The following is a 27058-nucleotide window of genomic DNA, read 5'->3' as shown; positions in this document are numbered from 1 at the left end:
GCCTTCAGTATTTGCATACAATAAAACCTGAACACATTATGCTATGTAGCATGTGCTATCAATATACCATTGAAAAAAATCATCTCATGCAGCATCATACATAGTGCCTTAATTGTTGTCAAGTGTTATAGTCTTACAATACATCTTTAGTCCCCTTTTCTTTTAAAAATATACACAAATGATGCTCAAAATACTGCAAAATGTGCAGTATTGGTGATAGTAATATTCAGAGTACAGAATTCAAATACCGATTACCTAACAGGTCTTAGGTCCTCACTGACCGTTGTACCTTGAACTGTGTGAACCATGTTGCCCCACCTCTGCAGCCCTTTGGCTATGGGGCAGATATAAGTCCTATCCCATATATTCCAATTCATTCAGCAGCTAACTCTGGCAGTAATTGGAACTGGCCACTCCTTCAGAAAAATAATGTAATTCATTCCGCCCTGTCCAATCAGTATACCTCCACCTGCATCACTCAGCCTGGACACTGAGGTCCTCCTCCAAGGGTCTTCTGCTGGTTCCCTTACTGTGAGAAGTGAAGTTACAGAGAACCAGGCAGAGGGCCTTCTCGGTACTGGTGAACACCCTCCTTTCAGATGTCAAGGAGATAAAGAACTATACAACTTTTAGAACACACCTGAAGGCAACCCTGTATTGGGAAGTTTTTAATGTTTGATGCTTTATTATGTTTTATATATTCTGTAAGCCATCAGAGTGGCTAGGGAAACCCAGCCAGATTGGCATGGAATTATTATTATTATTATTACTATTATTATTATTATTATTATATTGTAATAATATATTATTAATACGATTACTATCAATCCAAGCTGGTTCTATAAAGTTTCTTCCACAATATTCCCTTTCACGTGTCAAAATTGCAAAAGCAACATATTGCGCTTTCTTTGTTATATTTACATGTTGTAAGATAATGTGAGTATCAGATTGTTGAATAACCTGACATAAAATTTCCTTATTAAAAAAAATAACTGGGTATGCACCAAGATGAGAAATTGAGTGCTGAAATTGAGAGCCGATTCTATGTGTGTGAGAGAGCATAAAATTGCTGCTTTCAGAAGATCTTTTTAATATTAATTAATACTGGATGATTAGATGTGCTAATCACTGTTGGTCAGTTTCTAAGAAGCCTTAGAATCCTTTCCTTTGACCACATGTCACCTTTGTGGGTTGGTAATTAGAGCTCACAGCAGTTTTTAATTATCTTATTTCTTCTGGCACACACTATGTCCTCTGGCACATAGTAGGGAATTATCATTGTACACAGTGAACATAACACTTTTCAACATAGACATTTTGGGAATTATTAGTCCACATTTTGGCTGATATTGCAAGGTATTCACACCATCATATTTTCCTTAAACAATATGTACACACTGTAATGTAAGCTAAGTCATCTTAGCTCACTGCTGAAATCATTCTTCATTAATACAGATTCAGGCACTCTGACTTTATTTTACACAGCAGGAATTTACAATAAATCTGAATGACAGTTGCTTGTCATTTCCAAGTAAGGACAACTGAAATAATTCTTCTTTCCACTAGAATGATTCCTCTAGCCCTTTATTATCTGGGGGAGCGCCAGCTGATATCCCATGGGCTGTTAAGGTAAGGGAAGTGAACTGGAACCTTAGCTGAAGTGAATGCTTTTTTCAGTGTATCTCAGCTTCTGCCTATTAAGCTTCTATTTGGAGTTGATGCTCCAACTTTCCTTGCTATGCCCCTTCTTTGAAAACAAAACCTGTTACCCAACTGAACAAATACTTCCTTGCAATGTAGCACTTCCTCTCTTTGTAGTAGCTTGGCTGGGTTTCATGACTGTTGGTTGGTGTAAAAGCACATTCACATCTCTTGTCTTGGATATTTGGCCAAGCTCCTGAAGGGTGTGTGTGTGTCTTTCTCACTTGATCAACTATTGGAGTTATCTATGGAGTGGTAGATGCATCCGTGTGTGCATGTTATTTTTGTTGGCTTCTCCCGAATGTGGTTAAAATCATGCGCAAGAGGTCTAAACCATAGCTGGCACAAGCTGCTGCTTAACATAGTCATTAGAAATGGGCCTTCTCTCCAAAAACTCTTGTTCATATGCTTGAGTCATCTCCTACTTTGACTACTTCAGCCTCTTCTTGCTTCTCTAGTCATCTCTTATTACACTTGGCTCCTTCACCCTTTTACCAGAAAGCTCTGTCACCAGAATCAGTCGCTTCTCCGTCACTCTGGTCATATGATATCCCTACAGTAGCTGCCTGCCAGTTTCCAGCACAGATTTCTTTAGCCTTGCTGTCGAGAGTCCCATCATAGCTGTGTCAACTTATCTGCCTGCTCTTATATCCCAGTATATACCTGTGACCTTTGTTCCTCCAGACATATTGACTTTAGCAAACATGAATCCTTGAGGTTGGCACAGCAGGGGAAAGGAGAATGAGAAAGAATTTTTAAAAGACCCATTTTCCACCTTGCATCTCTGAATGGTGCTACAAAGCTGCTGCTGGTTTTAGGGACTAGGGCTGCACTGCAAAATTTTCTTGTCCACCTGTAACTGTATAAATAAAAATCTGTGACGTATTGCAAGGTTTCCCATGAGGCAAAGTCCTTTCTAGAGAGTTCACCAGCACCTTCCGGTTGACTTGCAGCTAAATGGAGCAACAGAAGGAATGCCTCTACTTTTCAGACCCATTGAGATTCTGGTACAAAAATTGTTTTAAATGGTGCTTCCTGGGATGGTTTCTACAAACATCTAAGGAGCAGTATGTGTGGATTTTAAAAACAAAATAGTAGAATGGAGCTAAAAACACTATTTACCTTCTGATTTGATGCTCACTTATTTACTTTATATTCAGATATTCATACTGAACTCATCTCATAAGAGGCCCACTGTCTGGCTTCTCCCACTGTCCAGTATTCATTTTTTGTGTGTGCTTCTTTCTGTGTGCACTCTGCCTATTCTCTTTTCATACTGACTAGTTAATTTTTGGTTGGGTCAATATTCCTGTGAAATTAAGTGTGGCTCTTTTAATATTATTTCTAAAACCAGGTAGAAGACAAGGCCAAATATGATGCTATCTTTGACAGTCTGAACCCAGTGAATGGATTGTTGTCAGGCGATAAAGTGAAACCTGTTCTGCTGAACTCCAAACTGCCAGTTGACATCTTGGGAAGGGTAATAATGACAAGCTTTTTAGCAAGGCAAAACATCTGCTTACCCTGTGGAATCCCATAGGATGATGATTCGTAACTTTTGGAGCATCCCTGAAGGTCTCTATCTCATGCATGGTTTTCACACATAGATTAAAAGAATGAGATCTCTACAAGGGGCAGCCCTTTATAAGCAAACATGAGAGCCAGTGTGGTGTAGTGGTTAAGAGCGGTAGTCTTGTAATCTGGGGAACCGGGTTCGTGTCTCCGCTCCTCCACATGCAGCTGCTGGGTGACCTTGGGCCAGTCAAACTTCTTTGAAGTCTCTCAGCCCCACTCACCTCACAGAGTGTTTGTTGTGGGGGAGGAAGGGAAAGGAGAATGTTAGCCGCTTTGAGACTCCTTCGGGTAGTGATAAAGCGGGATATCAAATCCAAACTCTTCTTCTTCTTCTTCTCCTCTTCTTCTGTTTGGTTGTTGATCTGCTTTAGTGGCAGGGGACCTGTGGGCCAGATTAGGCCTTGCAGGAATCCATGCCCACCTGCCCCAAACCCCGGGGCGTACATGATGGGTGTGGAGCAGGTAAAGATATGGATGCAGATGAATAAAAGGGAGCCTTACAGTGTCCTCTGACTGTGCCTTAGCAAGTAGGACTTCCTGCCAGTGCTGATCAGTTGGTTCCATTGGCCATATTCTGTTCACCGCCCTGTTTTACAGGTTACACAGAGTTCTGAAAGAGTTCCCCCTCAAGTTGCTTTTAAATAAGAAAATGACCTGCTTGAAGCTTCAGTTAGGAACAGAGGAAATGATGCTTTAGCTGTTTATCTTCTGCCGTTTTCCCCTCTTGAAACCCTCTGTAGCGAGAAAAGAACATTGATGAGGGTGTTTTTGGAAGGGAAAGACTGCTGCCATCCATCTGCACTTGATTGCCGCTTCAAGTAGCTGCTTTTCATGTATAAAAAGAAGCATCTGAGGGAGTGGTTTCAAGGAACTCCATGTAATTAGCAGTTTGGCCCTGAGATGAGTAGCACAAGCATAATAATATGGTTTGTAGGGTTGCTGTATTGCAGTTTGAATTGCCAATAGATGTCATTATGGACCGGATGCAGTAATAGTGAAAAGCTCTTCAGGCTATTCTAAAATTTTAGATTTTCCTCAAAGTTAGTTAATAATCCGGTGTTGAGAGTTAGTCATGGTCCAGAAGTGGCAGGTTTGGTTTTTGTTTTGCTCAGAGGAAAAACAGATTTCCAATGTCTAGTGCGGTTGGTATTTAACAATACAATGAAAGAAGCATTAGGAATATGATGAAATAAGGGTAGAATATTCCCTTGTGTCCTGAATGTAGGCATGTGCATTTTTTGTTTAGGTTTGGGAGCTCAGTGACATTGACCATGATGGAATGTTGGATCGGGATGAATTTGCAGTTGTAAGTATAATGGTCCTTGTGAGATTCTAAACACACTTTTTAAAGTTTCTGGAGGTTGAATAGAGTATAGTCTACACTTTAAGTCACACTGTACTTTCTTAGAGGCACGTGAATCCAAATATCAGACTGGTTCTTGGAATAGAGCAGAAACTAAATTTACCACCACCTACTTAATTGCTAGATGGAATGATGCCCCCCTCACTGTTCTGGGGTTCTCCCTAACCTCCAGACCCAATTTTGGGGACAGATGGGGAAGAAGCCCCATTGTGCAAGTGAAGATCCTTGGCCAGGGCTTCCACTGACTGGGTTGGTTAGGTTAATCTCACCCATAGGGTTGTATCTTAATGCTGTCTGTATGTGAGCAAAACAGATTTCAACTCATGGAACATTGAATTATGCCCTAAGCTTCAAAATCTGAAAATACTTTTAAATTGCAGTATTTGATGAATTGCCCAGACTCTTGGCATTGTAATGCCTCTAAATGTAACTTTGAACAGATCAAATTCGCAATGGAGGTGTACATGAATGTGAGATAGGTTTTAAAGGTTTTGTTCTTTCAGGTTGCTGCGTTGATTATATAAGCGTTGAAATTGCTTAATAATAAGCTAATGCTGTGCCCATCTTTTGTACTTCTTCAAAACTATTTTTCAGGCCATGTTCTTGGTGTACTGTGCTCTTGAGAAGGAACCTGTGCCAATGTCTTTGCCTCCAGCATTGGTGCCACCTTCTAAAAGAAAAGGTGTCAGTATTGCAGGTGGAGTGCATTTGTTGCCACCTTCAGCATCCAGCAAAGAGTCCCATCAGTCCATGCCACCTGTAAGCCTCAAAGCACCATCACCACAGGCAAGCTCACCAATGATCAGCATTTTGTTCTATATTATTAGATGCGTAATGGAAAAATGACCTCTTTTTTTCTCCTCAGTGGGTTGTATCACCTGCAGACAAGATAAAATACCATGACATTTTCTTGAAAACTGACAAAGACATGGATGGCTTTGTCTCTGGTGTGGAGGCTAGAGAATTATTCTTAAAGACCGGCCTGCCTTCTGCCTTACTTGCACACATCTGGTAAGATATTTTTTAATGGCACTTTCTGCAAACAATCATAATTTCCATTTTTAAAGTGTTGATGTAGGGTAACTAGTTATCTGTAGAGAATTAAGTTTTTAGGGAAGAATTACTATTGCATGTGCATGCACAGGACTTGTCTAACTGAATTGGCAACATGTTTTAACAGGAGAATTCAGGGATTTGGATCTACCTTTGATGCCTATGTCCTTTCTTCCAGGAGAAGATTCCACAAACCGATGGAGGCCTTGTGCTTGTAGAAGGGCACGTTGGGACTAAACCCAGATAGATTTCTTAATTTGAGATGGGAGGCTGCCAGCTTCTGATGGGGTTACACACCCTCTGAAGGAGCTGGTACACAGCTTGGGTGTGCTTCTGCTTTAAAATGTTTTAGAAGAAACACAAGTTTACATATCTGCTTACAGTATAAAAGTAAGGAAGATGCTACATACTCTTCCTTGTAAGAGTAGTTATGCTGGGTCAAAGTGCATCTAGGTGATGGGAAACCACAGTTCTTTGTCCCCTACTGCTGTTTGCAATACTGAGAAGACTGTTGTGTATCTGCTAAAATACTCAAAAGTTTCAATACCAGCATCAAAGTTGCATAATTCTTCTAATGAATACATAATTTTTAAGTGGGAGAACAAATGTTGAATCTTTCTCCCTTTGGCTTCTACAGGGCTCTATGCGATACAAGGGATTGTGGGAAGCTTTCACAGGAACAGTTTGCCTTGGCCTTCCATTTCATCAATCTCAAGTTGACAAAGGGCATTGATCCTCCTCAAGTGCTAACTGCAGATATGATCCCTCCATCAGAGAGAAGTGCTCAACAAAAGGTGACATTTTTGCATATTTTATGATATTTTGGGCATACTTTAAGATACCCCCTTATTTTTTGTGTAGCAGGCCCTTGGGTTAGTGTGCCTAATGATGTGTAAACAATTCTGCTGAACAGAGAGTTGAGTTCACTACCTTATATCTATTTTGTTGGTTTTCCCTTCCCCCTCACATAGACAAAGAAAGCAGACACGTGATTTTTTTTAAAATGAAAGGAAGAGATGATTGAATTTGGAGCAGGGGGAAGGGATTGGGACCTGTTTATGAGTATTGTCAGCAGAAAGAGGCTCTGCTTAATCTAGTGCTGTCATAAGCTCATAGAGGTTCTCATTGGCTCTTAGGGTTAGGATTCAGTACAAAGTTGTACAGGATGAGATTTGGTAAAAATATTGGGGACAGTTCAATGCACGCAACAGAGGCATACATATGGAAGTGTCTATGGCCTTGCACTGAAGGGGAGGGGTGGAGCTGCTGCACGTTCAAGGAACTCCTGGCTAGGAAGTACTGGCGCTGTTGATACATAAATTCTGTTGCCCACCTTTGTAACATTAAAAATGTGCATTTCATGTTAAGGACTTGCATGATTCCTAACCTCCTTGTTTTAACGATGACCTACCATAATAACAAATTTAAATAGGGTTAAGTCTCACATCATTTTTTGCGGTTTATTTTTAATCAGTATATGCCAGGTAAAAACAAAAGTTTGGTGAAATCAGATTTGTGTTGAAAGCGTTCTTTGCTTATTTGGCCCTAGAAAATTTCTTTTTGGTTGTGCTAAACCAAAACGAATCAAACTTCCAGCCCAGAAATGACTCTCAAGAAGTTCTGCATTTTCTTTGAATTCAATAATATCAGGTTTCTTTTTGCATTATTTTGAAAATCTGCTTTTATTTCTTGCTTTACTAATCTTTTTTGTATGTTTGCTTTCCTTCTATGTCTTTCCTAGTTTGGACTATATTTTCCATTCTGCACCATTCTGCTTTACATCTTTATTATACTGTCAGTTTCTTAAATCTGCCATCTCAAGGTTAGAGATTCTTCACTTTTCCAATATTGACTGTTTAATAATGAGCATTTTTCTCATGTCACATTTTATTTGAAACAGCAGAATGTTGCTTAATTCTCAGAAGTAGTGCTATTATCATATAGCTTTTGTCATCCCAAGGTCTTTGCTGTACTTGAACATTTATAGAATAATATACTGCCACGTACTTTATTTTGACACCTGTATGAAGGAAATAGTGTTAGGTAAAAAAAGTGTTTAAATACAGATTATACTATCAGTTTCTTGGGGTTAGATATGCCCAGGTGTAAGATGCAATTACTCATCAGAACTGCACATTTGCTTCACTTATCATAAATCAATTACACTGTAGAGTAATTAGCTTATAGGTAGGCACATTCAGTCTTAACCAACTGACAATCTAAGTTAGCAGTGTAGACAGCAATTGCATTTTTGGCTGTTAAGGGAAGAAATGTTATCAACTTTACTGCGACTATTGAATATAACATAAGCAATTCAGCAATAGCATGTCTTTTTAGCAGCACAGCACAGTACAGTGGTGCCCCGCAAGACGAATGCCTCGCAAGACGGAAAACTCGCTAGACGAAAGAGTTTTCCGTTTTGGAGGTGCTTCGCAAAACAAATTTCCTATGGGCTTGCTTCGCAAGATGAAAATGTCTTGCGAGTTCCTGCGGGTTTTCCCCCCCTTTCCCCCCTTTTTCTAAGCCGCTTATCTGCTTATCCGCTAAGCCGATAAGCCGCTAATAGCGCTAATAGTTCTAATCCGCTAAGCCGTCAATGGGCTTGCTTCGCAAGACGAAGAAACCGCTAGACGAAGAGACTCGCGGAACGGATTCTTTTCGTCTTGCGAGGCACCACTGTACTTAGAATCATAGAATCATAGAATCATTCAAATATATAAAAGGATGTCACATAGAGGAGGGAAAAAGGTTGTTTTCTGCTGCTCCAGAGAAGCGGACACGGAGCAATGGTTCCAAACTACAAGAAAAAAGATTCCACCTAAACATTAGGAAGAACTTCCTGACAGTAAGAGCTGTTCGACAGTGGAATTTGCTGCCAAGGAGTGTGGTGGAGTCTCCTTCTTTGGAGGTCTTTAAGCAGAGGCTTGACAACCATATGTCAGGAGTGCTCTGATGGTGTTTCCAGGCCTTTGACCATTCTAAAACTGGATTACCTTTTAAGCTTGTGTCTTTCTCTGGTTAAAATTGTACTCTAAATTGCACATTGTCAGTTACATTTTCTACTCACATCTTCATATCGGAAGGTGAATAGCATATATCTGTTGCGTAATGTCTTCTTTTTACAAATACAGCTATGGAGGTCACTATTGCAAGTAAAGCAATAGGAGACTTTTTGCAAAATTCTGACTAACATGAATGAGGCAACAATTATCAAGAGAACCTCATTACTTCCTAATGAGTTAATATGCAAATTATACTACACTATTTATTGGCAGTAGCCTTTGTGCTGGTCAGGGCTGTCTTTAGTATATGCGCTGCCGGGGTGCAAAGATCCGCCCAGTGTTCCTTTGTGTGTGGGGGGGGGGTGAACTCAAAGTTGTGGAGCTTTTTTGTTTTTTTTGGGGGGGGGGAATCGCTCACCTATAACAACACAGCAGAAAAAACTGCTTTTGTTTCCTGACACATCAGGAGTATTTGACGGAGGAGTGGGGCGGCCGAATATCGAGAGGGACCAGTTTGCAGTGACTAAACATTTTGCGCCCCTCAGAATTCGCACTGCACCCCTTGCACCCCCGGGGAAAGACGACCCTGGTGCTGGTGCTTATCCCCCTATAACAGCCCTGTATAGAATGGATTGGGCAAGCCCCTTTATAGCTCCATTGTATCCAGTCCCAACATCTGAAAACCTGATAGGATCAAAGGAAACCCAGTGCAACTGTTGTACCTCGACTTGTAGTTAGAGTACAGGTGTGTATGGGCAGTGTGCTGTAGACGTTCCTTGCCTCCTTGCCATGGATTGGATGCTACTTCAGCTACTTGCACCACTACAAATTGGGCTGCTTGTTTTGATCCATGGCAAACCATATTTTCTCCTTTGTCTTGCAGAACATGCTAGGACCAAGTCCTGTAGCAGACTTTTCAGCAATCAAAGAGCTGGATACTTTAAGCAATGAAATAGTTGAACTACAGAGGTAAGTAAATAGATTTATGCATTTTGCTTGCACAGTTTTCATTTAATTGCCCATAACTTCATTTACACTACATAGCAGGAAGGTACAATTCCTTTAAACGAAATGCACCCCATAGAACCCCACCATGACATGTAGCTTGTCTTGTTTACATGAATGAAGCGCTTAATGGGTACCTCATATGCCATCAGGTTTGAGGGCATTTCTCCCATGGGCTCACCAAAATCATGAACCTGGTCTTTATGATTATAGACCCAACAGATTGAAGATGGATAGAAAGGGAGAAGTACAAAATGATTTATGAAGAGATGAAAGTCAAAGTAGCATGTTTAGGTTAGAGAAGGGGGAAATCATTTTATTTTTTATTAAATTTGTCATCCCATCTGATGTCAGGAAGCCACTCAAAGTGCCCCAGTCTGTTCTGGATTGAGCTTCAGTTTGTAGGCTCTCATTCAGTCAATAATAGGGACAAGGCAACGGTCTACCACACCTACTGCTGTACCTGCACTTTACAGAAATGAGACAGTTTACAGCTGATGGAAAAGAGAAGAGGGTAGAAGACGTGGATAGAGAAGTGAGAGAGAGAGAGAGAGCTGGTGTGGGGGTAGATGGAAATGCAAAATAAGACTTGTGAAACTTTGACTGAAATGTGGAGTCAATCAGCTGGAAAAATGAACGGGGGGGGGGGGAAGGTTAGAGAATGAACTTGTAGTCTGTCAGTATTGCCTTTATCAACATCCAGTTGCAGAGGAATATGTAAGGTGCCTTCTACCTTATCTTGCCTTTAATATTGCATCTGTCTACTAATGTAAGATTTATTTGAGGTTACTTGAATTTTTGGCATTTAAAAGTCTACCATGTTTATGTGCATTATTCAGATAACTGCTTTCTGTATTTTTATGTTCAGTGCTAAGAAATTATTGGCTGCAACCGTGCCTATCTGTCCTAGATATAGCAGCATGCTCTAGATAAATTCTTCCAAGTGGATTTACATTTGTTTCTTATACAAATGGAAAAAGTCCTTACCTTAGGAAACTGAATATCTATGTTCTTGATTAGGGGAATTAAAAAAACCCCTGTACAGTACAGTTCACTGTATTAGTGTTTACACAGTGGTTAAAAGAAGGCTGGTATGTGTTTATATACTTGTTTTGAAATAATTTAATTGTGTAGTGTTTTGATAAAACACATTGCCTTTTCTAATTTCAATCTTGCCTTCAGGATTTCAAAGCAGGTGGTCGTAATAGTCAGGCACATTATTTGTATGACAGTGGCTTCTGATATTCTCTGACAGAGATAGGACCAATAGCCTTGACAATACTGAGATAATGAAATTAGTTATGTTGAATGAAAAGCAAAGCATATGTGATGCCTTGGAAAAGGAACCTGCGTCAACGTCAATGCACAATTGTGTGAATTTTTCCCTTTGGCTAGGGTGCTCCTTCAGTTGACCTCTGCTGTTCTGTTTATTTTAGTTTCTTCTGTGTTGGCTGATTATAAGCACATTCATCTCTGGTGCTATTTATGGATGTTGTCTGTTGCGGAAGATCTCAATAGTTGTCATACAGGAAAGAGCTATAGGAACAGATGCAAATCTGCATATGAGATTTTACTTTGCCTTGAATATCACAGCAAGGGAAACTTGTCAATCGTTGATCAAGTGGCAGGCCATGTTACCTGTTGAAAATAATGAAATGCATGAACAATTACCAAGCTTGAGGGTATCTCTAAGGATTTGGAAACTTTTTCAATCTTTCGTTAATCCCCTCAAATATCTTCGGAAGACTATGAAGTGTTTGCCGCTGCAAAATTAAAGAACGAAGAGGAAACCTGAAATGCTAGCATACTGGGCACCCTCATATTTTCTGGTTCTCCCTTTCCCCCTCCACCTCTCAATATTAATCTCCTGAAATAGTTGCTTAAAATGGTTGTTATTATACAGGGGGCGAACATTTTGCACAGAGTTCCATTCCTGGCCCCCACACGTGTTGGTAGAGCTCACATAAGTGCTCCCGTTCCACCCTGCCCCGTTCCACCCTCTTCCAGGTCCTAAAGGACCTGCAGCTCAGCGATCATTCTTCAATTGGACTCACCTAAAATGGTCGCTTCCTGAAATTATTATTACAATTCACCATCAGGTCCCAGGGCGGGTCACAACATTGTAAATGACAACATTAAAAGCAGTTTACAACCAATTACAATCACTGCTGGAGAGGGTCCTAAAAAGAACTATCTCAGTATATTATCTAATGATCCACTGAGCTATTGCGTCAATACAGTGGTACCTCGGGTTACATACGCTTCAGGTTACATACGCTTCAGGTTACAGACTCAGCTAACCCAGAAATATTGCTTCAGATTAAGAACTTTGCTTCAGGATGAGAACAGAAATTGTGTTCCGGCAGTGCGGCAGCAGCAGGAGGCCCCATTAGCTAAAGTGGTGCTTCAGGTTAAGAACAGTTTCAGGTTAAGTACAGACCTCCGGAACGAATTAAGTACTTAACCCGAGGTACCACAGTATAACTTTCCTGCAAAGTATAGCAAAATGCTAGCAGGGGAAGAGTGGAGGACAGTTCCCTCAGTGAAGGGAGTGTGTGAACCCAGGGTAAAAAGATCTGTAAGGTTACATCAGCACAACCTGCCCAAGTATTTGGTCATATATTGGGGAAACTACAACTTGTAATGGGTTATTGGACACAAGTGTTTCCATGTGGCTTCATGCAGTCAGATCCAAAAGTCCCATTCTATGCACAGGATGTCTCTTCCTCACAAATAGGCTATTAAAACCTTGTTCTAGAACATCCTATAAGGGAAATAATAGCAGATCCCAAGATGCTTTTTCCACTTGCGCAAGAGCTTGTGAAAATATGAAAATTCTAGAACTGTGTATCATTTCACTCCATTAAATCTGCTAACACTTGCATGTATGTGTGTGCAAAACTATGCTAGCAGCAATTTTCCTCCTGTTTATGGCCCTGGATCTAACCCATGACTGGGAATCTGCTGTTTAGCTGCTTCCAGATTTATGTTTCAAAAAGAGGAGAAAAATGCTCACTCCACTGTTCGTTTTTATCCATATTGCAAAGGTCAGATTAGTATTTTCTTAGGAAAAAATAATCTGGTTGCTCAAGTCTATTAAATTATAGTTCTGGTTCTAAAAGGGTTAAACAGATGGAAGCTGATGCAATCCCTCCCCCTTTTCACCAGACAATTGCTCCATAGCAACAGTGAGATCACTGAAGACAGTATTTCATTGATTCTCCCCCCTCTCCCTCCTTTTCATCTCTGCTTTCTCTTTAAGCTGTTATTTCAACCTACCCATGTCTGGGAGAGTGAAAATTGTATATGTAGAATATTTCCTTTTTCTTCTTTGTAAATAAAGGAACAGAAACGCATTCCTATAAATTTAATGTTCCACTATGTATTTAAAAAGAGAGACTGGCTTAGGGGGTTGGATAACTGTACCTGGTGTAGCTGATGTGCTTAAATATTCCTGCATTGTTTGCTGGTCTTCTAGGGAAAAGAATAATGTGGAGCAAGATCTAAAGGAAAAAGAAGACGCAATCAAACAGAGGACAAATGAGGTCCAGGTAATTTCAGTGTAAATTTGTGTGGTTTTCTTGTGCTTTGAACAATGTATTGGATGAACTGACTTAGAGCTTATTGAAAAATATGTTGCAGTAAGTGTCCTTAGCAAATGCACTGCAAATAAGGGTTCTGCACATGCTGATGTAAGAATTTCATTGCCTTAGGAATTTTGAATGGGAATGTCACGTTAAATGCCTACAGGATATGGTGCTTGAGGAGAGATGAGGAAAATGTGGCATGTTTGCAGAGGAAGATACTGTTCTGGTCCACAGTATTAGAATTTTAAGCACTGTATACCATAACACATCTAGGATTTTGTTTCCTGCAGATAAAGGATTGCACCTAGGCACACATCTGCCAAGCTTCTCATTTCTTATCCATAAATGCCATTGAGTTCATCGAAATTACCCAGGCATAAGTGATACTAAGATTGCGTTAAATTTAAAAATCTGTCCAATTTGGCTATCGTCATTCAGTGGCAACCTCTTATTTGTTGAGCATTACAGTCTTTTCTGGTGAAACACAATCAGGCGGTGTCTTACACAGAGCAGTTTATTTGTGAGCAGCTTTTCTCGCTAGATGATGGTGAAATCTGTTTTCATAAGGTGATGAGAAGTGCACTTCTTTTTAATGATAGCAAAAAGTGAAGCCTGAAATGGGCCATTTATTATAAAGTAAAATCATATTTCTGTAAACATTTTTAATGGTTATTGATTTTTCTTTTCCTTTAGTAGCTCCTTGTTATAGAAGCCATATAGTACTGAAATTTGATTAATAGAAAATGAATTAAAGGATTTGAAAGGGGTGGTGTGACTGGAGATCTTCTTGTCTTCATGAGCTAAGGCAGAATTTTCAACTAAGAATTGGGTGGTAGTCTTTTTTAAAAAAATGGATTATGGACTCCTGAAATGCTTATTCCTCTAAATTTACCTATTCAGTTACGTTAGTATGAAAACTAAAACTACAGTTTTTCCCAAGAAACTTGTTGAAATACAATATTAGGAGGCCTACCGTAGGATTGTTTGCTTTTCTCCTAGTGAGGCGAGCTTTGGTAGGAAAGCAGATATTTTTAATACGTGTGTGAGATTAAGGATTCCTTTTATTTATTCCAATAATAAGAATGCTTTACATATTTGAGTAACAAGTTAAGAACTTTCAGTTATGTTTTATGTTTAGAGGCACAAACAGACTTCCTGCCTTAGTATGCATTGAAACTTTTGAAGATGAGCCTTGATCAGAAATGCAATAGTTTCCATGGTTTGATTTCATACCAAGAAATCAACATTGAAATTAAATTACGTAAGAAATGTCTCTGAAGAGTCATATATAGCTTTAGAAAGGGTGAAACTGGACATTAAGAGAATGGCATTTCAGACACTCAAAATGAGTTGTGCAAAGCAATGCAGTATTTACTGAAGTGGAGTAAATTGAAATGGCATGATATGTGCTGTAATAAAAGAAATACATGGACTTAAACGTAAAAGCATTCAATACTTCATTTAATTCACCATATAGAAAAGGCATTGAACAGATTGAAAGGTGTCTGTTCTTCTATAGATCTGTTTTCACATCTATGAACCTAATTTCCTTTTGATAATTAGGTTTCTAAAGTTAATTATCCTTGCTTGTTTTTATTTTAAAAAGGTTGTTTTGATCATCTCAAAATGCTATGCTTTATAAACTTCAAAAAGTGTAGTGGCTTTATTTAACCTTGCTTGCGTGCATTACTGTAGCAATATATTGTCTTGTGGGCATACAGAGCAAGTGTGTGGAATATTCTCCTTAATTCAAGTGTCTTGTGCAGGGGTAGGCAACCAAAGGCCCGGGGGCCGGATGCGGCCCAATCATCTTCTAAATCTGGCCCGAGAATCACCGTGTTTTTACATGAGTAGAATGTGTCCTTTTGTTTAAAATGCATCTCTGGGATATCAGCTAACAATTTTTCTGAACATGTTACAGTACTTACCGTATTTTTCGCCCTATAGGACGCACTTTTTCCCCTCCAAAAATGAAGGGGAAATGCGTGTGCGTCCTATGGGGCGAATGCAGGCTTTCGCTGAAGCCTGGAGAGCGAGAGGGGTCGGTGCGCACCGACCCCTCTCACTCTCCAGGCTTCAGGAGAGCCGCAGCGCCAGTCCCCACAAGGTCGGGGGACAGCGGGGAGGCGGAACGCGCCATCCCGCTGTCTCCCGATGTGGATTGGAGGCTGACGGCGGGGAGACGCGTGCTTCTCCCGGCCGCCAGCCCCGCAAGCTCCGGGGACAGCGGGGAGGCGCAGCGCTGTCCCCGGACTTGATCTGCAGGCGGGCGGCGGGGAGAAGAGCGCTTCTCCCCGCTGCCTGCCCCGCAAGCTCCGGGGACAGCTGGGAGGCACAGCGCGTCCTCCCGCTGTCCCCGGACCTGATCTGCAGGCGGGCGGCGGGGAGAAGAGCGCTTCTCCCCGCTGCCTGCCCCGCAAGCGCCAGGGACAGCTGGGAGGCGCAGCGCAAGCGCCAGGGGGGGGAAATATTTTTTTTTCTTTATTTCCCCCCCAAAAAAAACTTGGTGCGTCCTATGGGGCGAAAAATACGGTACTTTGTTCCTTTTCATGTTATTATTTTTAATTCTGTGTCAAAATAGACAATTCTTCTTTCTGAAAATGTGTGATATAAACATCATCTGCTTCATTTTTGTCATAGAAAACAATTTGTTTGCTTTCTGTCTTGTTTTCTTGGATTTTTCCATTGCCTCCTGCCACCCCTTCAATTTTTCTGCATATATCATATGGTCTAAATCTTCAAACTGTCATACTTTTTATGGACATGAATACATTAAATGCTTTTTTTAAAAAAAAAACTTATTTGCAAAATTCCAGGATCTTCAGGAAGAAGTAAAAAGGGAGAGCAATAATTTGCAGGCGCTGTTGGCTCAGAAACAGGAAGCAGAGGAAATCCTTAATAATCTTGATGACGAGAAAGCCAAGCTAGAACAGCAACTTAATGTAATCCGGCAGAAATGTGCTGAAGAAGCTGATTTGGTAGGCAGTGGTAGCTCACTTGTGAAACCTCCCCTAAGTTTTTTGCAACTCTTCATTGGAGCAATAGTAATATATATATGTGATGTGAAAAAGAAAATAGCTGGAATGGGAAAATGTTGCTGTTCTCACATTATAAAGAACAATTGACTGAAGATTACTAAATTTGTTTCAGATTTAAGCTTTAAAGTGAGGGGAAGGGATATTGCCATGATTGCAATGTAACTCTTATTGGTATGCTTCAATGGGTGCTATATCCTTCTAAGAATCCATATTGTTGCCTTGTTTGGAACATGCACTGTAGGCTCCTCCTCGAAGCTATGTTAGACATTTTGGACATGGTTATGGTGCTGTTTTAAGGTCAGTTACTATTAATGCTGGCCTAAGTTTGGATGAAGGGACGAGGGTGGCGCTGTGGGTTAAACCACAGAGCCTAGGACTTGCCGATCAGAAGGTCGGCGGTTCGAATCCCTGCGACGGGGTGAGCTCCTGTTGCTCAGTCCCTGCTTCTGCCAACCTAGCAGTTCGAAAGCACGTCAAAGTGCAAGTAGATAAATAGGTACCGCTCCGGTGGGAAGGTAAACGGTGTTTCCATGTGCTGCTCTGGTTTGCCAGAAGCGGCTTAGTCATGCTGGCCACATGACCCGGAAGCTGTACGTCAGCTCCCTCGGCCAATAAAGCGAGATGAGCGCCGCAACCCCAGATTCGGCCACGACTGGACCTAATGGTCAGGGGTCCCTTTACCTTTACTTTAAGTTTGGATGGGCGCAATCTTAAGAGTCTCATGCCCAAAGCAATTCATTTCTAAAACATAACAGCATATTCCTACAAAAGAGAAAGAAGAAATAAATATAAAGTTGGGGTTTGGCTAACCCTGTCATAGCAATGCAGTGCTCTCCAGATGTTATGCAGACTGCTAAGCCCAAGCATGCAGTCAGCGGGTCAGAGCTGATGGAGATTCTGCTCTCCAGGTACTGTCAGGTCACCAAATTAGCTACTTTTCAATTGTAGTGTGCTCAGGTGTGGTAAAATCTAATAATGAGTAAACTTGAAAAGTCACTGGCTCAGTTCAGAATCATGCGCCAAATCCTCAGAATCATGGTGTGGAAGATCAGATCTTTTCTGTTCCTTTTCTTTCTTGAGCAAGCAATGATTCTCCATTGCATCTGAAGGGGACAGACTATGACTTCTTTAAACAACAATAAATGGGAATAAATTTCAGTCTGTGAAAGATGAAGGAGGCCGACAGCAACACATTCCTGATCCTGATTCCTGCCATTAATTTTGTTTTTAACTCATTTTTATAATGTTTTATAATGTTGTATTGTTTTAGTGTTGTTAGCCGCCCTGAGCCCGGCTTCGGCTGGGGAGGGCGGGATATAAATAAAATTTATTATTATTATTATTATTATCCTCTGCAAACTGGTTTTGCAGATCAGGAACATTGCATTTTAACTGACCAATTCAGATGCCATAGTGGGAATAGTGTTTATGCAGTCCAGCTACTTTCTTTTATTTATGCAGTGAAAACCGTGCTTCTGCAAGTACTTCTTCCATAGTAAATAGCCATACTGCTGTAATATGGAATTTTTTGAAACTGGAAACTACCAGAACTAGCATCGTCTGTTCCTAAAGGCAGATCTTATGGAGTCTATATTCACCAATTCAAATTAAGCTGTACCTGTAATTAGACATACTACTTTTAAAAAATATTTTAGGGCAAAGTTGTGTAGTTTCTAACTTATTTTGCTTTCTGCTCTGCAGATCTCGTCACTAAAGGCAGAAATAACTGATCAGGAGTGCAAAATCTCCACATATAAAGATGACTTGAATAAAGCTCAAGAAGAGCTTGGCAGGCTGCAGCAGGAAACAGCAGAGCTAGAGAAATGTGTCGAGACGGGGAAATTGCAGCTGGGGCCTCTCCAGGAGGGTCTTCAGGAGTCACAACAAGAAATCACTTCAGTAAGAAAATAAGAGAACCCATTTTTCCTTGTTGCCTTTTCTACCCGTCCCCAAATTTTGCTGTTTGAACCAGCCCCCCGTCCCCCATTTCACTGATATTTAGCAAGGATTATCACAACTAACTCTACTATTTAAAACTGAAAGAGCAGTGTGTAAGGTAGAGGTTCACAAGCACATGGCAGCCAGCCTCTCTCTTTTGCCACAGAACAATCAGGAGTGCTCTTTAAGGCTTCATATTGTTCCTTTGCAGCCTCAACTGTGCCCATGGCAGTCCATTACTTAGGACATTCTAACTAGCTCTTTTATTTGCCTTTGAAAAGCTTAAATTCATAGTTGTCATGTGCATTAGTTGGACCAGGAAGATATGAGTTCAAATCCTTGGTTGGCCACAAAGCTTATGGAATGGCTTTGGGCCTGTCACTGTTCCTTAGAAAGACATACCTGTCTGTGTGGTTGTGGGGACAAAGGAAGGAAGTTCTTTGGTGACAGGGCTGAGTAGAAATAAAATTATATTGTGTAGCTGCTCACCACTAAAGAGGGGATTTGGTGAGATAGTAAGAGTGACATTGTGTATTCCCCAATTTACAGTCACTTGTTGCAGTTTGGCTTCTTTGAATAAACCAGGTGTAGGGGACCTGTGGTCTTCCTGATGTCATTGGACAACAACTCCCATCATCTCTAGCCAATGACCATGTTGGCTGGAGCTAGGAGTTGACGTCTTAACAGCATCTGGGAGGCCAGAGGTTCCTCATCCCTGAAACAGACAATCTTTTTAAACTCAGTACAGTCTGGCCTGATTCAGACCTAATGACAAACCGTAGGATGCTTCCAATCTTTTCCTTGAAACCACACTGGATAAGGGTGGGAAGCACTTGCCCCTGAAGCTCAAGCTGTTTAATTCCTGTAGTTCTGGGTTCTGTCTAACCTGGAGCAAAATATACTTTTCTTGGATCACCTGGTAGTATGTTAGGATGCTGCAGCATTAATCTTCCCTTTTTACTGGAGCATTTTTTCCACACTGAAGTACCTAATACTGAGAAATGTGCAAAAGAGTACTATAGTCGTTGCAGAAATTGTGCTTGGTCAAAACAGGCGTTGCAAAGCAAATTGCCCAAGTGATCAGAGTTTCTATTGAGCATTGTGTATAAGTGGCATATTTACAGATTAAGGACCACCCTGATTTTTGCTCATTTTTGAGAGGTTGAAGTACTTGAGTTCCTACTCAAGTAGGAGGGGGGCGGATAGAGGACTTATTTGCAAGAAATATAGGAGGGTTGCTCACTGCAGCCTTTTAACATCCCACGGAAGGAACTAAAATGAAAACTTGATTCTGAAAAGAGGCATGCAATACCTTAAATATGTGAGTTGGGTAGAACATTGCATATGCTATTTTTATGTTGTTAAGTATATTTATTGTTTTCCCTTCACAGGTGCAAACAAAACTATTTGAACTCAAAGAGTTGGAAAATGGCCTCTTTAACTGGGAGCCTCAGCCACAGAACACACTACTTAATGGAAATGGCAACCATTCAAGCCTCAGCAACAGCAGCAGTGAAACTGCTAACTTTAATGAGAATGCCGAAAGAGAGAATTCAGCAGATTCTGAACAAATAAATCATGAACCTCCTGTGAGTATTGGTGTTTTTTGTTTTATTAAACAATTAGATGCAAAGCACATTGTCAAGCTTGAGTTTACAAAAATAGCAAGCTTGTCTGCCAATAAGGTTTCTATTCAAAAGTCAAGATTTATTATATTGAGATGCTTGTACAGATTGGTGCATTGTTTATCCTTTTCCAATATGCTGCCCTCAGCCAGCTAGTTCATAGAGATTTGGGGGAATGTGCTACTTCAGTTTCTTGTATTTGTTAACGCTATTCAGAGACTTCAGTGTTCAGAATGATATTTGGGGAGGAGGCCACAGTGTATGAGACCATAGGTTTCCTCCCTCCAAAGTTCCATTCTATTGAAGGTATTTTTCACTTTTTTAAAGCCCTCAGGATTGCAGAGGACAACCTTTTTTACTTTAATGTTCTCAAGCCATCAGAAATGGCAGAACTGGTAAAATGCTTAAGTCCATATACTAAAGCTCTTTCCAAGTTCCTTTTTATCATTTGAGGTTGGTCTACAGCAGTAATGGAGAACCTGTGGCCCTCCAGATCTTGATGGACTGCCATGCTGGTTTGTTTGGGGCTGATGGGAATTGGGAGTCCAGCAACATCTGAATGGCCACAGGTTGCTCATTGCCTGATCTACATCTAATTGCAACCTATCCCAACTAAACTTTGATCGCATCACTCACCTTTGGGAAATGTTACAATACAGTTAAAATATGCAAATTTCCTTAGTGCTTTGGCCCCAAGTATTCTGATGCAGCTCTTAGTGATAATTTAATTGGCCACTTTTCATGGTTTTGGGCAATCTAAATCTATTACTGGACAGAATGTGCCGTATCCAGTGTTAGTACTACTTGGTGTAAACCCATTGAAATTGAAGTACTTAAGTTAATCATATCCATTAATTTCAATGGATATAACTGTGAGGAAAACCTATGTTGGATACAACCAAATAACGTTAGTTTGGTTTTGTGTCTTTTTGTCCTTTCCAGATGTAATTCTCAAATGTTTCAGAAACAATATAGCACATCCCTTTTTATATAATGTGCTTGCCCACTGTCTACTTGTAGTTGCTTGTAAGGATGATGTTAGCTGTTGCTTACAAGGTTCACTTCTTAAAAGAATACATGAGTTAGCATGAGCAGCATTGGTATTGCAGGTGAATGTGTGCCAGAAATGAACAGATTGTGAACAGCAATTCTGTAAACAATATTGCTATATAGACTTGTCACTAATGGTTAGATGTGTTCACAAATTGAAATCATTACCTTTAGTATGTGTCTTTTCTTACTTCAGTCTCTTAACTATCACAGTGTAAACAGAAACTTTAGCTCAGTCAGTAGAGCATGAGACTCTGAATCTCAGGCTCTTGTGTTTGAACCCCACGTTGGGCAAAAGATTCCTGCATTGCAGGTGGTTGGACTAGATGACCCTCATGGTCCCTTTCAATTCTGCAGTTCTGTGAATAATTCTATGGATCATTGTGTATGTAAACATACTTTCCCCCTCAAAAGGCCAGGAATAGTCCAGAAACAACACATGCAGAAGCAGAAGCAGAAGAAGCGGAGGGTGTGCCACCAGATGTTACCAAAAAAGTGAGTTTGTAGAGCACTTTAAAATGCCTCATTACATATAGTATTGTATGAAACTTAATGCATTCCTTAATTCTGCAGGAATGGGTGTCAGGTTAGTGAAGTAATTTGGTGCTGACTCACTGACTTGGATCCAGAGTAGCCCTTTTGCAAATGGAACTGTCTATCCATTGAGTTTTTCCCATTCTTCCTGCAGATTCCTGCAGACTTCTGTGCTATCTCCAACCAAATGAAGCAGGGTTTATTGAGGGTGGGGGTGAATTTGAGGAAATTGTTCCTTTCTCCTCTTCCTCCCAACCCCCAGTGAGTGAAAGATTGAATTCTACTTTAGACAATTAGAAAGTGGGATGGATCCCATGAAGTTGCATCCCTCTCATACTTAATTCCATGTATGTAAAATAAGTGTAATTACTGACGTCACAGATGGGATGAGGAGATTTGTACAGTTGTGCAATATATTTCTTTCCTACTAGGGAGATCCATTTAATGAAGAATCCCATCAGCTCTCTGATCAGGCTGAAGGCTCCAATTTAGACTTCTTTGAGGCTGACCCCTTTGTTGGTAGTAAGTTATCTTTCATTCTGTTTGTATTTATTGTTTATGACTACTTTTGTGTTATCTGTAATTATGTAAGTTTTTCATGTTGTAGGTTGACTTGAGCATGGTTTTAACTATGGAAAGGTGCCATGCAAATAAAACGATATATGTATGTAGCCATTCATTGAAAAAAGTGTTTAATGTCATTAAGCTGAATTTCCATTAGGTTATGTAAACATAGATAGGTAGCAATAGATATTCCTGCCCTCCTACACACACACACACACACACACACACACACACACACAGGCGTGGAGTGCTTAGCACTGTCTGGGAATGTGAAGAAACAACAACAAAAAGTGATTCTGAACCCATCATGCCAAAAAACGGTTGAAATAACACCGAAGTCACATTTCAGTCCAGTATCCCCAAATCAGTGTGGACCTCCACCTTGGGATGATATCTTGAGAGGTGGCTAAACCTATGCAAGAGAGGGTAAAGTCACACCAAAGTCAGATTTCAGTCTGCCATCTTGATTCAAAATGTTGTTTGGCATCCAAATGTCAATTAAGAGTGCTGCCCCCTTCCCAGGAACCCTCAAGAGGTGTTACATACAAGGGCATAGAGAGAACAAATAAACAAATGGACAGACACATCATTTCCTAAAATATATGCAGTAGTAGATTATGGTACAAATTGATATTCTCTAAAGGCTTGGATTTCATTCTAAAATGTTAGGTCAGTTCTGGTACTGTTCAATTTAAGTCTGTCTGAGCAGTTTACAGCTAAATACAATAAAATATAGAAATGAAACAAAAGAGACAAATGAGAATAAAAATAAACGAGCAAACGATAAGGGGAAAACTTCAGTGAAAATTCTAATTCAAGTGAAAGGTCTTGGGGGAGGTGGGGGAGGAAGGAACCCTACCTTGGGCAGGTTTTCCTTTTAGCTCTGCTTTATCAACATCACTTTTTTCCCTTGCTTTCTCCAGTTTTCAAAATTGTATGTGCATTGTTGATAGACTGTTGTGTTCAGGAAGTAAAATAACTGGTATGCAGAACCTTCTCTGTGGTTACCATGCAGTGATGTGTATTTGGCTATAATATTTCTTACTAAATGAGGGAAATAACAGCAGGAAAATGGTTCTTTTAAAATATTGATACTCTTGAATTGCTGTTTTGACCATCTTGTGGTTAGCATTTGTGAGGTGAGTCTTGGCAGATTGTGAGGGCCTAACCATGTGTGTTGCATACTAATGCATATCAAAGTGCTCTAACTCTGGGGTGTGGGAGGGAGAGCATAGCCAAGACCTTTTCAAGAACTGGGAATTTAGAGCAGAGAAATGGCAGGGACAGAAATGTTTTAATAGCCCAGTGCCTTTCCCAGGGTTTCAATAAAAATGTGTGTGTCCTTGCCACCCCAGGGAGCTGTCACATGAAGGAAAGGATCAAACCAGCCCCATAGATATCAGTGCCACAAAAGTGAGCAGTCCTTTGTTCTTTTCATGACGCTTCTCCCTTTACCTCCTAATAGGCAAGCTCATCTAATTTTGAAACTGTATGAGAGCACTGAAGAAGAAAACAAGGTTGTACTTAGTTGTAGGAGCTGTTCAAGTGGTTCTGTGTAGGGATGCAATTCCTCCCATGTCCTTTGATGTCGAAGCTCATAGCATACATACCTGAGAGCTTCTGCAACAGTTAGGTGAAGGAAATGAAAGGAAGATGAAGGGCAGATAAAAATTTTAGATGAGTGGGAATACAGGTTGAGCTCCCGCAACACCCCATATATGGCCTGTGTTGTATACAGCTGCACAGAACCATTTGACACTCCTTCACAGGTAATTAGAGGTTTGTTTTTGCCCCTAAAGGTCTGTACAAGTGCTAGGGAAAGTATTTACATGTGATGTTTCACTCTTTAAAATAGGTGATCCTTTCAAGGATGACCCTTTTGGGAAGATTGGTGAGTTACTTTTTTTTTTTTAATGCACAAGCAGGACATTTGAGGAACTCGTTGGGGACTGTAATTTTTTATTTGGAGTAGAAATGGAAGAACTGGAGCTCTATATGAGTTCAGGCTTAGCAGGTTTCCCAAACAAATGTTACCTGTGATGGAGAACTCAATTACATTAGGCAACACAAGGGTGCTCACTTTGCAGAGGAAGCTATGGGAAATGCTGAGCTTATTAGAACAAGGAGTAACCCAACTTTGGGCACACAGATCTCCTAACATCAGAAAGTGCTTTGTCTAGGAAGTGCTTGAGGCTGAGACCCAACATCTTCTACTAACTGGCATGTGGTTATGGCATCCTATTACTTGCCTATTTGTACCGTTTAAGGGAAGCAGAAGGGAGTTCTCCAGAGGTTCTGTGAACAGATTTTGGGAGGGGAAAATTCAGGAATCATCCAGTCCAAGCTTACCAAGCAGCTAGAAAATTCTAAATGTTGTTGCCATGAGATCTGTTTTCCTTCTCTTATCCCAGTGCATTGAAGGCATCATTGTAGAACATTTTCTTCAGAATCTTTTCATAATGTTTACTCCCTTCTGCTTTTTGTTGATTAATGGTTTGGTCATCTTTGCCATCTTCATAGAGGATAAAGATCAGTTGCTGGGAATTGCAGGTGGGGAGAGGGTTGTTGTGCTCTGGTTCTGCTTACCAGCTGGTCTCTGTAAGAACAGGATGCTGGACTAAATGGGCTTTTGGCCTGATCCAGGAAGGTGGGTTCTTGGGTTCTTTCCTTCTCTGCTTTTAAAACTGCTGAACATACACCCTCTGCCAAGCTGATGTTCCTAGAGAATGCTACCTCTCCCCTCCATTCATCCTCAAATTTTCCTAATTATTTTTTTAACTCTTCTTCCTGCTTCAAGCTTTTAGAGGTTAGAAGGTATTTATACAATGTGTTTCTTGTACATGCAAGCAGCCCTAGCTTTTTTCTGTGTCAGCACTAACAACAAATTTTAATGTGTGATTCAGGCAGTAAATGATATTAGCCCAGCCAGATGGGCGGGGTATAAATATATTATTATTATTATTATTATTATTATTATTATTATTATTATTATTAAAGCAATTATGTTGTGCCATGGACTGCAGAAGAGGTAGTTGAAGCAGTAGCTAAAGTTCCTGTTAGCAGGGTGAATATCCAAACATGTCATAGCATATGCTCATGTAAGTGCATACTCAGAGAAGGCAAGGACTGCTTACATTGACATTTTGTGTAAGCCATATTTAGGTGAGCGCTTCAAGTGAGAGGAAGCATATAACAAGCTAGCCCCTATACTGGGCCTTGGTGCAAAACAGAGCTTTGTAGTAGATAGGCACTACTTAAATGAGCAAGATTACTGTGCACATAGTTCTATAAGAGAATGCAAAACTTTCAGCAAGTGAATGCAAAACATAACTTCAGTAATAAATCTTGACTTGGTTTTCTTTAAGATCCTTTTGGTAGTGATCCTTTCAAAGGTTCAGATCCTTTTGCAGCTGACTCCTTTTTCAAGCAATCATCCACAGATCCTTTTGGAAGTATTGACCCCTTCAGTGCAACAAGCAACAGCAATAATTCCACGGTAAGTCTGGAAGAAGTACATGTACATCTATTGGGGTATTGAACTGAAGCACCACCATAGTATTTAAATAGGGAATGCTGCTAGTTTCTCTAACTCAATGAACATGTGTGTTTTAAATGCAATAGGCTGTTGGCAATTGATCTCCGCAGCTGTATTGCCATTCTTTTATGACATCTTGAAGTGAAGTGCTTCACCTAGAGACTAGAAATATTAGATCATAAGATATTTGGAAATGAATAAATAGAGAGGTGTTGTAACAGGAAATGTTCAGAATGACTGTTCCCAGTTCCCATTTTTAAAGAAGGGTTTACTCACTTGGTAGCTACATTGATCCATGAAAGATGTAACATAATATAACCAGCACTTGACTGTGTAACAGTTCAGGTGATTTCTGCATGGTGCTTGTGTTTTTAAAAACATTGCATGGATAGCAGCTGGGCTTTGGTTGACTTAGCCAGCAATTTATCTGAGGTTCTGTTGAGACTTGATAAGCATCTCTGGATCCTGGCAGCTTCAAACAAAACATTTGTTTTAATACTACTGATTTGAAAGTAATTTTCCAGGTAGTTTAAGTAACAATGCCTGGAAGGAATATACTTTAAAAGGCACAAGGGCAGCTGAATGTTCAATCTAATGGGTGATTGGTTTCTTAAAGAAAGAAATCTCTGCCTTCATGGGAGATTGATGCAATTTTTAAGAGCAAAACTAATATTTTCTGTATTCTTCAGCAAATAATTAGGAATGACATTAGCATAGGATTTTATTTTATTTAAAAAATATTAAAATATTGACCCTTTGTCAAATAATAGCTTATCTAATTAAGAATCTTGATGGTTTGAAGCAAACAGCTTTAATGGATTTTAACTTTTAGACAGAAACACTGAAGTATAATGATCCTTTTGCTCCTGGTGGAATTGCTGTTACTACATCAAGTGATACAGGTAAGGCTTGAAGTGGGTTCTCAAGCTGTGGCTTCTGGTGATCATGGCCTATGGATTAGCATAATATCTGAACTGAACGTTTTTCCTCGTGGAAAATTCTGTGCTTAGATAGGAATTAACAAACTGAAAATGAAAGCAGATAAACACCTTCAAACTATGACTTGTCTGTGTTTGGCAGCTCAAATTCATGATTTGGGTTCTGAGCTATGGTTAATACATAATGAGCCTTGCTGTGATGTCTGAAAGGCGCTTTTCAGGCACATGCAAAGAACACAACTTAACACAAACCTGTACAAAATCATCCCACAACGCTTTTCTGTGGCTGCAGATCTAGTGTTGTAACAGAGATTGAGTTGACAAGAGAACCCAAATGCATTTCAGTTAGAGGCATAATGAAGAGAGCTTTGTAAATGACCGTTTGTCTGCTTAGTTGAGCACAAATAAGATAACCAACTTATGGGAAACAATTGAAGTTGATGCTTGCCACTCAGTTCAAATGACTGACATAGAGGTATAAACAGGATGGCTGATACTATTTTTGTGGGCTAAAACTTAATTTGCAAACCTGGATAAAGATGTACCCATT

At 40.2% G+C, this 27058-nt stretch overlaps 1 protein-coding gene across 4 annotated transcripts in view; it reads left to right on the top strand.

Annotated features, from left to right (window-relative positions):
• Positions 1–27058, top strand: part of EPS15 (epidermal growth factor receptor pathway substrate 15) — a 54651-nt gene that overhangs the window by 19613 nt on the left and 7980 nt on the right. For 2 of the 4 annotated variants that reach the window (XM_081868226.1, XM_081868229.1), the window contains exons 6-21: positions 1567–1629; positions 3056–3181; positions 4523–4582; positions 5234–5425; positions 5505–5650; positions 6330–6486; positions 9578–9663; positions 13178–13250; positions 16103–16264; positions 18026–18223; positions 19654–19851; positions 21352–21432; positions 21903–21993; positions 23891–23926; positions 25401–25531; positions 26403–26472. In XM_081868226.1, the coding sequence (XP_081724352.1) occupies positions 1567–1629; positions 3056–3181; positions 4523–4582; positions 5234–5425; positions 5505–5650; positions 6330–6486; positions 9578–9663; positions 13178–13250; positions 16103–16264; positions 18026–18223; positions 19654–19851; positions 21352–21432; positions 21903–21993; positions 23891–23926; positions 25401–25531; positions 26403–26472 (1870 nt within the window). The remainder of the gene's footprint in view (positions 1–1566; positions 1630–3055; positions 3182–4522; positions 4583–5233; positions 5426–5504; positions 5651–6329; positions 6487–9577; positions 9664–13177; positions 13251–16102; positions 16265–18025; positions 18224–19653; positions 19852–21351; positions 21433–21902; positions 21994–23890; positions 23927–25400; positions 25532–26402; positions 26473–27058) is intronic. The other 2 variants (XM_081868227.1, XM_081868228.1) reach the window with 2 other exon arrangements.

This window comes from Podarcis erhardii, assembly GCF_964252035.2.
Source record: "Podarcis erhardii genome assembly, chromosome: 6".
Lineage (NCBI taxonomy): Eukaryota > Metazoa > Chordata > Lepidosauria > Squamata > Lacertidae > Podarcis > Podarcis erhardii.
Note: the sequence above shows the minus strand (reverse complement) of the source record. Positions and strands in the feature narration are given on the sequence as shown.